This window comes from Lepisosteus platostomus, chromosome 11 (assembly GCF_059453375.1).
Source record: "Lepisosteus platostomus isolate fLepPlt1 chromosome 11, fLepPlt1.hap1, whole genome shotgun sequence".
In the NCBI taxonomy this organism is placed as follows: Eukaryota; Metazoa; Chordata; class Actinopteri; order Semionotiformes; family Lepisosteidae; genus Lepisosteus; species Lepisosteus platostomus.
In genome coordinates this window covers 29,982,768-29,995,423 of record NC_142621.1, presented here as the reverse complement: position 1 = coordinate 29,995,423, position 12,656 = coordinate 29,982,768, and the positions used below count along the sequence as shown (strand labels likewise).

The window sequence follows — 12,656 nt, the reverse complement described above, 5'->3', positions numbered from 1 at the left end:
TAAAGGCATTACATATCTTTAGATAAAGTATCTTAAAACCCTTTTTGTATGGTGGGAGAGTTTTGTGAAATTTGTGAAAGCTGGGAAGAGTTTTCTTGTTAACTAAAAGTATTTCGGCATTTAAAAAAAACGGCATTTAAGACATACTGCAGCATGTTAGAAGGCAGAAAACATTAGAGGGATATGAAAGATGTTTTTTAATATAAATCAATTCACAGTAGATTATACATTACATTATGATAATACAGTAGATCAATACATCTTTTGTTCTGCAAATACATTCATTTTCATGATGATTTTTGAATCCACAAAACTGCAGAGTTCTTCAAAAGGTAGGTTAAATAAATCGTGATTATGCCAAACCTCTAATTTCATACAACGTGTTGAGAAACCCAGGTAATCTTTAGCAGTGATGGTGACCATAAAACAACAGTAGTCACCTTCAGAAAATTCAAATCAAAACTTTCCACATCAATATATATATATATTATGAAGGTTTCATAAGCTGTTAACCATTGGTCTGTCTATCCTTAAGTAGTGTAGCTCCAGAGCTATGGGTCTCCCATCATTTCACCTCTTACCACTTCTCAGAGTCTCTTGATGTTTTTCTTTCTCAATTTCCTCTCACCAGCTCACCTCTCAATTAGGAACTACAACTGTATGGCGGGCTTTTCTACAAAGGTTACAAAGAGAACAGGCCATTCAGAACATCTTTTCTAGTCGAGAATAAATCCCAGCTTCACATGCAGCTTTTCATGTTTTGGAGATTCTATTTCAAAACCTGTTAAGGAACTTTACTGTGGACCCCCACCACAGCAAGCTTCTACTTCCACTTCTGAATCATGTTCTCACAAATTATTTACAGGTGGTTTATTTGCGGATGCTGCTTTGTGAACCGAGTGCAGTTTATGAATGCTCTGAAATAACTCGATCCACTGCTGAATTCATTTTAACCAAACCAAGACTGTCTAAGAGAAAGTCTTTGCTGTTTTCCGAAATGATCCAAATTCAGTTTTGCCAAAACCTATAGTTCTTTTAATGGTAGTCATTACATTTATATAGCACTTTTCTGGACACTCCATTCAAAGTGCTTTACAGGTAATGGGGACTCCCCTCCACCACCACCAATGTGCAGCCCCACCCGGACAATGTGCCTGTACAGTTGGCACACACCAGCTGTCAGAGGGGAGGAGAACAGAGTGATGAAGCCGATTCAGAGATGGGGATTATTAGGAGGCCATGATTAAGAAAGACTGAGTGGAAAATTGGCCAGGACATCGGAGTAACATCACTACTCTTCAAGAAACTCCCTGGAATTATTAATGACCTCGGAGAGTCAGGACCTCAGTTTTGTTTCTTAATTGTGCCTTTTTACAGTATAGTGTCCCTATTACTATACTGAGGCCTTAGGACCCACACATACAGCAGGGTGAGCACCCCCTGCTAGCCCCACTAACACCTCTTCCAGCAACAACCTTAGCTTTCCCAGGAGGTCTCCTATCCTCCTATCCAGGTACTGGCCAGGCTCACACCTGTTGAGATTTAGTATGATGCCAGTTGTGAGTTGCAGGGTGATATGGCTGCTGGCAATAATCCTTTATTTAACCTGATAAGTGGTATAAAAAATATTTTCAATAACAACCTGGAGAAAGGGTGGCATTATCGCACAGTGGTTAGCAATGCTGGGGTTCAATTCAGGATCTGGGGTGCTATCTGTGTGAAGTTTGTATGTTCTCCCCGTGTCTCCAGGTGCCCACGTCTCCTTCCGCGCTCCAAAGACACACTGGTAGGTTAAGTGGCTCCTTGGAAAACTGGGGAAATTGGCCATTGTGTGAGTGTGTGTGTATGTGTGTTTGTGCCCTGTGATGGACTGGTGTGGATGTTCCTGTCCAGGTAAGATGTTTGTACGCATGTGGTTCCAAGTGAGTCAAGCAGTGAAGAACATAATCATTACACAGCGGTAACTATCAAACACATTTCAAATAAAAGCAGTAACACTGTTTATTACAATTAATTCTATGTTGCCCTACATAGATGCTGGACAGATACAGCATCTTCTGGCTACAGTCCTGTACATTCTAGGAATGGCATACTTCTTCTGTTACCTGCAGACATATGGTTAGTTCAGCCTGAACTTGAAAATGTTTTATAATCTGTGAAGACTATGTCCCGCTGCCTCCTGTGGCTTTACAGGCATTCACACCTTGTTTCCACTTTTCCACCTGTCTCCCCTTGTTCATGTTTCTCTCCTGATTCCATAGTACTGACATCAGTCACTCATCAGTGCACTTGAGGATTCTGAATGTTTAAATCCCTTATAGCCTTCTGTGTTCAAGACTAAAATGGTTTAATTCTGTAAGACTATAGGTAATGAACATGGATTTGAGCCCAGGAATGTATCCGGTTGCTCTTCACTAACCAGTTCCAGAGCAGCAATATCTTTCACATCAAAAGTGATTGAATTACAGCTATAAAATGAATTTCCTTTAGGTGCATAGTCCTGACTTTGCCAAAGCCCATGTCAGGAACCCAGAATTCCAGACATTGCTGAAATGTCTAATCTACAGGGTTTGGATTGGACCCTGGTTGAAAAGAGGGGAAACCGAGTGTATCAGGGTATGTAAACCCCTGTTCTGAGGAGCTAGTGTCACTGGTTTTAGGGCTGCCACCTAGTGGTTGTTTGGTTCATGGCTGCGTGAACAACGCAATTCAGCAACAATTCTGGTTCTGGAAGCAAAACTTCATTACATTACATCACTTTATTAGCCCTATACAATTTCTTGCATTAGGAATTCATCTTTTCACATACCCCAGCTTGCTCTCCATGAGACACAGACAGGGAGAGAAGCTTGGGGTCAGAGCACAGAGTCAGCCATTGTACAGCGCCCCTGGAGCAGTTGGGGTTAGGGGCCTTGCTCAGGGCCCAACGGAGTAGGATTCCTCTGCCAGCTGCAGGATTTGAACCGGCAACCTTCCAGCCACAGGCGCAGATCCTTAGCCACAGAGCCACCGCTCCGCCCTTCAAGAAGCTCCTACACTTAACAATAAATAATTGTAATAAAATGGTGGGGGGGTAAAGTTACAAACTAAGAAGTATCAAATCCATTTCAGTCCAGATAAAGAGGGCATACCAAGTGTTACACAGTACATGATTTCTTGGTCCTCCATAACAGGATGGTAATGGTAACAGTCACATTCACTACTTTTAAGTACCAATAGTTACAGATGTGTGAGAAGCATAGTCCTACCTTCTATAGACACGGAAACTCAAAACACTGCCCATCAACTGAAGTTCAATCACTGGAAAACGTAAGGACTGCCTAAGTCAGGACTGCATTTTTCTCTAAAAAGTATTAAACAAATGGTTACCCTTTTCCCTATTTAAAATAATGCAGCATTAACAAACTGGGACATTTAACTTACTCTGGAATCAGTATTTCCAGACATATAACACAAAAGTCCCATACTGAAGGCCCTAGGATTGGTTTTCTTGGGACTAATTGTTCCTTTGGATTTCTTCACTCTTGCTTCTTCTCTCCTCCATATTACCTGTTCCTGCTTCTGAATGCCCTTGTTATCCTGTCTTGGTGACGACTGTGCCTATGTCTCATACACCTGACTTAATTTTAATGCTATTGGTTTCATTTTTTTATTATTATTATTATTATTATTATTACAACTATTCGACTAAGATTACTTCTTTAGGGACAATCTAATAAAGACATCTGTGCAAACATCCCACTGCTGCCCATTGATTTACTTTGAAAGAATCCAAACTCCAACATGAAAGAACTTTATATTTATTCACAAGTTCACCAAGGGACTATTTAAAAATAGACAAAGAGAGAATCAAAGAGTCATCATTTCATTGCCACATAAACAGAACATGGGAAAGGTTACACACAAGGGGAGATCATTTGATCTACAGTATCTATCCTGTTTGGTAGCTTATTGATCCAACGATCAATGCAACCATTTTGTGAAAGAAGACAGGGTATGGGTTTAGGTAACATGACCTGTCACATACCCCCACAACTCTGTGTAAAGAAGTGCTTCCTGTTCTCAGATTCAAAATCACTTTCAAGTAGTTTCCACTTCCGACCTCCAGACAGAACTATTATCCTTTACACATCAATGATGATTTCTTTAAAAAAGTGAGATACAAAGGACACAATGGGAAGAAGCTGAACTTTAGCATCACAGTCCTATTACACAAATTAACCAAATAGAATGTCATACAGCTAAGGACACAGCTCTACAGAGGTCCTTAAAAAACATTATAAACATTATATTATAACATTATATTTGGAAGCCAGGTGCTTGTGATGGCTGGGATTCTGCTTTCCCTCGTACAATGTTGGATCTTGACCAACTGCCTGAACCAACCCCTCTACATAACACGTCCGGGTCTCTCATCACCAGAGGGTTCTATACTGCTCAGGTTTCAAGAGCACAAAGCCAAGTTCTGCAACAGGCCCACTGCCTGCTGTTTCTGCGGGGCACAATTTGAGTTTAATTCCTGCTAAGAGTCCTTAAGATTGATAAAGTCAGCTGGCATCACCCTGGAAACCAATTACAGAAAGGCAGAACCAGAAACCAGGTCTAAAAATGGACAGAGACCAGGTGGTGCCCACGACAGGAGGCACTACTGCACGCTGAGAGAAGTGGATGTATGGAAAAAATCATTGGGACCACACTCCTGCTACAGATGTATTGGAGTCTTTTGTGAACCACCATTTCTTTTAGAATTTCACATCGACTTTCAAAGAGTTCTTATTTAAACAGACAAACTATGGTCAGACGTTCAAATAGCAAAATCCTAAACCCTTTGTCTTGTGTCAAGTTTGTTGAGTCAGACAAACATTCCATCATCCGCTTCTCCGCTGGTATGCTAATATTGTTTTTTTCTTGTCTCATTTTATCTGTGTTTTATTGAAACATGTCTAAAACATTACTTAGATCCTTGAAAAACAACAAAAAAAAATCATTCCCCCGGAATCTGTGATCATTGCTAACAAATGATTGAAGAGTTATCTCTATTTAAAAGAGCGAGTCAGGCTGTAGTTCACAGCTTGAGAACTATATACGTCATATTTATAATACTATATTCTATTTACACTGAATTGTGAAAAAGGCTGCTCTTGATGAATCCTTAATTAAATTAAATTTCGATCGCTGCAAAGATCGCTAGTTTTTAGGATTATCACTTTTCCGCAAGGCCAGTGCTTAATAAAATACAAACTGTGCAGAAAACATATCCGTGAAAATATGTCTAACTTGAATCTCTAATAGCCAAGACTTGTGATTATCCGGTGTTTGACTATCCTTATTCCTCGTTTATCCGGAGTCGGTCTTGGAACACAACAGGTCGATAATCAAGAGAGCATATTCTACATCCGACCTTATAGCTCGCAGAGCAGAAAGCCGAAACACCAGTAACTGCTTGAGAGTCACGCCCCTCTGTTTGATCCACAGTAGTACGCGGTGACGTCATACCCGCCGCTGTCCTCCTATCAAGCCCCGCCCCTTCGAACCTTAGCCAAGTTTAAAGATGGCGTCCATCATGGAAGGGCCGCTGAGTAAATGGACTAACGTCATGAAAGGCTGGCAGTACCGTTGGTTCGTTTTGGACTATAATGCTGGCCTGCTGTCATACTATACGGTATGTGCTGTTACGGAAAATTTTTAAAAAGATGTTGGTTTGGGTTAAGGCTCTGGCGGTCGCGGCTGGCGTTATCGTGAGCGACTGTGTTAGAACTGGCTGGCGGCGGGGGGAGGCCTATTGCCAGGAGTTGGGAATCTCAGCTGGAAAACAGGGGGTGGGGACTGAGAGTGACACCTCGGCTGGCCTATCAGAGCCCGAGCTGCGGAGAAAGTAACGAATAAAGTAGGAGCAGGGGAGGGGCTTAGAGTTAGGGTATGGAGTAGCGCATTACACAAACGATATGCAGATGTCTGCCACTTCCAAGGGTGGTGGCTTGGAGAGTGTTTTCAGAGCTTAATGGAAACGTGTTCGGCCAGAGTCGTGCGGTTTGTGTACAGCATGTGCTTTCAAGCCCCATACCGCAACTGTCACGACCCTCTGTTTGCCTTGTCAGAATGTTTTGCTGCAGGAAGTAGTACAGGTTTGCTGAACAGATGTCTTCTGATAGGAACGCAACGCGGAAACAAGTAACGTGACTCTTGTTTTGCAGGTACAGTAAACACATAGGTAAAGAAAACCTAGAGGAAATTCGTTTCATAAACTTCTGGCTTTTAATTCCCCCTTCCTTAAGACGGTCTCATACGGTTCTTAATGTAGTGCACAGCCCAGAGGAGTGTCTTCATTAGACGCTCGCCCGAGATTTACTGAGTCAGCGTTCCTGTGACATGAGGGAGTCTGCCTAGCACCAGCGAAGACGTGCTGCAGAATATGGAGTCTTTTATTATTCTGATCATACAGATGCCACCCCCGACGCGTCTTAAACCACGAAGTCACTAGTGCGTCTGGTGCTAAACTTTAAATATTTCAGCTGTATTCATGTCCTTAAGGTGAGGGTATTTTATTAGTAAAACGAAGTGTTCTGTTGCCTCCAATCTTAACCCCCTTTTCAATCTGCCCTGACAACGATACCCTCACAATCTCATGAACCTGGATACTATCACGATGATTGTATGTTGAATGATTGCTGGAGTTTTTAGAATCTGTTAATGCACAATCCTCTGTCATTGTCACTGTAAAATTCAATACTGGTCTCACCTTATATCTGAGCTCCTGCTTTAAAACTTTTGGAGAGTACTGAAAAATGAACAGAGCTATTTACAGTCCAAAGTAAAACTTTTAAGTGCAATCAGAGCAAAGGTGGAACAGTGTGTTCAAACCAAAATGTCTCTATTAAAACAACATTGCACTGCACTTTAAGTTGTAAACATAATAGATAATACTAATGAGTGAATGCTATCAAGGACACCAGGAGTAGATATCTAAAACTCAAGCAAAAAACACACATCATGTGAAAGACAGCTCTGACAAGTACATAAGAAGTGAGATATACTACTGCTGATAGAGCTTGCAATGGAAATCTTCCTCTTGCTCTAGATGGTGAAATACTTCCTTTACATCTCTGCTTGATATGCAGTATCACCAAGAACCACACCACAGAGCAGGTTGCTTAGCTCATATCACCCAGGTGGTTGATTAGTGAATTAAGTGGTATATTTGAAGTGCTTTGAATCCTTTGGGATGAAAAGCACTGTATGAACACAAACAATTTTGAATTAAAGGTGTGGAATTTTCTTGCATGTAGGATAATACGTGATCTTTTATTGTGGTGCAAAAAATGTTTTGGTATAGAATCACAATGCTTTATCTACTTTGTATGTTAAAAAAATAGAGAGTACTGTGCAGTTGATAGCAGAATATATCACATGAACAAGTAATAGGTTTATTCCATGCTGAAAAGAGAAGAAAGAAAACACAACGTTTCGGCCGTGGAGCCTTCTTCAGGACACCTGAAGAAGGCTCTATGAATTCTAGGACACCTGAAGAAGGCTCCACGGCCGAAACGTTGTTTTCTTTCTTCTCTTTTCAGCATGGAATAAACCTATTACTTGTTCCTTTGCAGCCTACGCATGCTGACGCAGCTCCCCACCTGAATATATCACATGTCTGTTTTTCTATCGGTACATTTAGTGCATAAGTTTGCAACTTGTGATATTTGGAAATGCTGTGTAATCAGAATGTTACTGTCAACCTTATAGAGCTTTGTTTAATCTTTAGTCAGGAAGGGAAGCTTGTGAAACGTCAAATAAATATCATGGATGAGCAGTCTTTATGGTTATGCAAAGTTTCATCTGTGTTTGACCAGCAGTGTGTGTGAGGCAAGTTCACCAAGCCCTGTATCTCCTGCAGAAAAAATCAGAACCAGGGCCGGGAGTTTGGGTACAGGGCATCTGTAAAAACCCTTCCTTCTAATGTCAGAAGTCAATCCAGAACTGGTGCTCCTGACTTCTAAAAAATTCATTTAATAAGATGCTTTGAAATACTTTTCTAAATACTAGAATAAAAATATACATTTCCAGAGTGTTAGCAGAAGATTCCCATTCCTGTTGTTTTACATTTCTGTAAAAAGCATGATCAATCACAGGTATTCATCTGTTCATGTATAATAGAAGTGCCATACAAGGAGCGTCCTCCAGGGCTATGGTGGCCTTATGAGTACTTGCAGTCGTCTGAATTCTAGGTCTAAATATTAATGAGCTCTTGCCTTCAGAGAGTGAACTGTTTTACAACTTCTGTTGTCACAATGCTTGCTGCTCACTCTTGTGACCTCCTGTATGCAAAAAGAGGAATTGGGTTGGGAGACTGAACCAACTGAAAAAGCCATGTTGTGCAGTAAGAGTTAATTAAGTGATGCCAACTGTAGATATTAACAATGTTTTTGTATTTTTCTTCTAGAAAGCACACAGAAGAATAGGATCTGTAAAGACCTATGCAATTGTCTGATTCCATCCTGAGCTTGTCTTGATATACCTTATGTTTTAGACTGTGGAATCTTCTTAAAGATACGTCATATATCTAGGAAGAAGATGAGGTGAAAGATCCTGGATGAGATGCTTATTTTATAAAACTCAAAGTCCTGGGGCCCCATGAGTAGCCCAGCTGCTGGAGGTGCTTACCTGGGTCAGGTTGAGCTCCACAGTTCAGAGATGGCAGGTTCAAGCCTGCTCAGTTGGCTGAGTGCAGCCGAGAGCAGTGTCGGCCAGGGGTTTCTCAGCAGACATGGAGACCCCCCGTGGCCTCCCTGGGACCTACAGGTGTGAGGTGCTGTCTGTGAGGGATGTGCCAAGCAGCTTCAACTTGTCATCCATAACATGCTGGCTTCCTCTCACCCTTCATTTCAGAGCTGTAGGTGAGAAGAACAGTGAGCTGATGGCTACCTGTTATAACATTACTTAACATGAAGCATCTAACAAGCCAGCCTAACCCTGCAGTGAATTCCTAGTCTGCTTTTCACTCAGAAACCAGGATATGCTCACAACTGATGAGCTCCTAGGCTTGAGTGTGTACTTAGTGATATATTTAATCCTTATCAACCAGGAAACACACTCGGTATATAGTAAGCGTTACATACAGTCTACTTCAAACAGAAAAGCTGTTTGTTTGCAGCTCAGTTTGAGTCCATAGAGTCCACCAGACATCGAAAGTCGGATCTGGTGCTGAATGACTCTGGTCTCTTTCCAGAGTTCCACAGTCTCTTGTCTCAATCACTTGTCTTGAGACAGCCTGGGTCTCCTGTGGGGTCTGAAATGTGAAACATTGTGAATAGGGAGCATTTCCAAGATGTGCTTTGTTCCATCCTTTCAAGCAGAAGCAGAAATTCATTAACAGGTGGTGATTTCATCTTTGAGTGGTGAGATAAACGGAAAGTTTTTTTTTTTTCAAATTAAAAGAAAAGATCATTTCATAAGACAGTTGAACCTTTTTTTTATTTTTTACAGATGGTTATTCTGAATACTTCTATATTAGGTAATATTTAATGCAGGATCCAGATTAGTACATTTCAAAAAAGTGAAAAAATTCTCAGCTTATTTCCTATAACAACATGGCGGTTCAAGCTACACTTGTGGGTTCCCTGGAGGAAACTTAGTTATAATTAGTGCTAAGTAACTCTGTGTTCAGTTTTCACCAGGCACATGATACCAACAAACCATCTGTTTATGGTTTGTCATAAGACTTATAAGATCAAGATCAAACAATCCCAGAAGTGTAGTGATTATCATCACAAACCATGTGGCAACTGCAAATATGGAAACAGTATATACTGAAACTTTTACCTGACTCCTACGATCAGTCCAGATAATAGGTGAAGTGTAATATTTACACTTGGAATCTTAATGGATTTCATCTGTGAACATCCATTTGCACATGGTTAATTGATGTCTGTAAGATAACTGTATAACCGTTTGTCCAAATGGCTTTGTGTCATCGAGTATTTCACTGATGAAATGAGAGGCCTTTTCAGAACATGCTGGAGTTACATACTGTAGGTCCTGTTCCAGTTTCTAGCTGCCATTGAAAGCAAGCAAGCAAGCAAGGAAGGAAGGGACATAGCATTTTTGGGACAGATAACAAAGACTTTTCACTTAGTTATAAAATAGCAGAGGGAAATGTTTTACTCCAGGCTAACATTCCAGTCTTTATTAAAATCTTTTAACAAATTGTTACTGTCTACTTGACCACTGCTTCACTGCCATTAAAGGCATATCGGTGATCAGGAGTTTTTTATTTTTAAAGCAGCTATATTTAGATCCATTATGGAAAGACATTGGGCATGTTTTGAGAGGCCTGTGATAAGACTGAGTGCTTTTTTATTTTTCGCCCATCAGGATGTCCCACTTTGTTCCATTTGTGCACAAGGTACTTGAAGTTATATGCTGAATTCAAACAACCATGTTGTGAAGACTGTGCACTGTGACGCACATCTAAATGCAGTCAAGAAGAACACAGTCGGTGCTCCCACAGTGTGTGCCTAGGACAGCTGGCGTAAGGGGAAGAGCAGGGTCCAGGAAGCTGAACAGATGTTATTGTCCATGGGAATATACTCATAATATCACTTAACATCATAACATAACATCACTGAGTGGAGCAGTGGCTCTGTGGCTAAGGATCTGCGCCTGTGGCTGGAAGGTTGCCGGTTCAAATCCCGCAGCCAGCAGAGGAATCCTACTCCGTTGGGCCCCTGAGCAAGGCCCCTAACACCATCTGTTCCAGGGGCGCTGTACAATGGCCTACCCTGCGCTCTGACCCCAGTCTTCTCTCCCTGTCTGTGTCTCATGGAGAGCAAGCTGGGGTATGCGAAAAGACGAATTCCTAATGCAAGCAATTGTATAGGGCTAATAAAGTGATGTTATGTTATACTCCCCTTAGTTTTGTTTGTATGTGGTTCACATTTCATAGGTCATATGTCCGTCACTTTTGAATAGGCCAGCTAGCTGTCCATCATTCTGTTTGTGACACATTTATGTTCTGCACAGCAGCCAGTGTGTTTACACCGGTTGCCTCACTTGTGAACTGTGCAGGACTCATCTCTCGAGCAGAACCTTCTGTGCCCTCCGTGGAGATAAGTGACCATGGTCATGCTCTTCTGGCGCAGCCGTGATGCATCTGACAGCCCCTGGCAGGAGAGGTAGTGCAGTCTCTCCCTGACATCGCTGCAATCCTGCAGGTGTGCAAAAAGTCCAAAGAATCCTTGTTTCCCGGACCATACCAGAGAGAACGCTGACTGACTGACCCCAGCCCTACCCTAAGCTGCGCTCTGCTTGTTTTGTCCCACATGTGAAATTTTGGTCATTCACCTTTAATGACATGGGCCAGGAATACAGTCACCAGTGAGCACCTGTCCTGATTGATCTGCCTGCGAGTCCCATATAGTTTAGTGGACCATGTTTTAAGGCTGCTTTTTGTCTGGGTTCTGTGAAGTTATTTCTCTGCGGCAGTAAAAGCAATGCGGTGCATGCGTTAGTGTGTTGTAATGGAAAAGTGTAGGGTTGGATGCCAAACAAGGAACCTGCACTGTGTTGAAACGCCAAGTTCTGCTTCCAATCCCACAGAATGGTGCAGAAAAAAATGGTAGCTCTTTTAAAGCTGTTAATAGTCTTTTCTTCATTTTTGCAGTCAAAGGACAAGATGATGCGTGGTTCCAGAAGAGGATGTGTGCGACTGCGGGTGAGTTTTCTTCATCTCTCACCAGGGCAGGGATAAGCCTTAAACTCTTCTTATGTCTAACCTTTTTAGAGGTCTTGCATCTTTCAGAAGCGATTCCACCCTTTCCCAGAAGCACACCTTTTTGGGTCTCTGTACTCTCCCACCACTTGCCAGTAAGCTCTAGTCATATGAATTGCAATTGCATTCACCCCTTTTAGACTTTTTTTCTGGGTTCTGAACACTTTTCAGTGTTTTTCATTTTTAATTGAAATTACTTTTAAGCCCGCCACATTTGGTATTGCCAGTTTTGTTTTTCTTTTTCACGACTCGGCAAACCCTGAGACCACACACGGGGGGAGCATGTGGACTTCTCCAATCTGCCCACCTTCGAGCCACTCGTCTCTTAACATGACACAGTTAGCAGAGTCCCATATCGGAGGTTCAGCCCTGATTGGAGGAGGACCATGTCCCTCACCGACAGCACCATGTGTCTTTAAGCACCCTGGGGGCAGCAGGGGGCGCTGTGCTGCTGAGACCCAAGAGAGCCCTGGTCAGCGAATCCTGCCAATCCCACCTTGATGCTCAGCCAATCGTGCGTCACGTGAAGGGGACCCCTGGTCACTGTCGGCTTGTGACGTGTCCAAGCACTTCTCCGTGTTAAAGTGGCTAATTTGGCAATTTGTTTCAGCCACAAAGTCAGGTTTCTCAACCTTGTATGAGAGGAAATGCATCAGTGTCAGTGTTACACTGACCTCAATCTTGGCAGACATACAGGTTATGAGAAGCAGACTTTATTTAGCTCCTTCAGGTTATACCCATTTCTACAATGTGGCGGAAAGATAGAACACAGAACCACTTTTGGCCTAAAGGGTGATTTGAGTACCATCAAGAATGTGTTTTTGGGCAGTTTCCACTTTAAACTTGCTCTTTCACCACCCTTACAGACAAGCCTCATGTTTGCTTCCAGCTG

At 42.1% G+C, this 12,656-nt stretch overlaps 1 protein-coding gene across 2 annotated transcripts in view; it reads left to right on the top strand.

The window, feature by feature from the left end:
- Positions 1-5,532: 5,532 nt before the first annotated feature.
- The window catches only part of osbpl9 (oxysterol binding protein-like 9), a 68,264-nt gene continuing 61,140 nt past the window's right edge, over positions 5,533-12,656 (top strand). For both annotated transcript variants that reach the window (XM_088599074.1, XM_088599073.1), the window contains exons 1-2: positions 5,533-5,662; positions 11,657-11,707. In XM_088599074.1, coding sequence (XP_088455200.1) covers positions 5,552-5,662; positions 11,657-11,707 — 162 coding nt within the window. In that variant the 5' untranslated portion in view covers positions 5,533-5,551. The remainder of the gene's footprint in view (positions 5,663-11,656; positions 11,708-12,656) is intronic.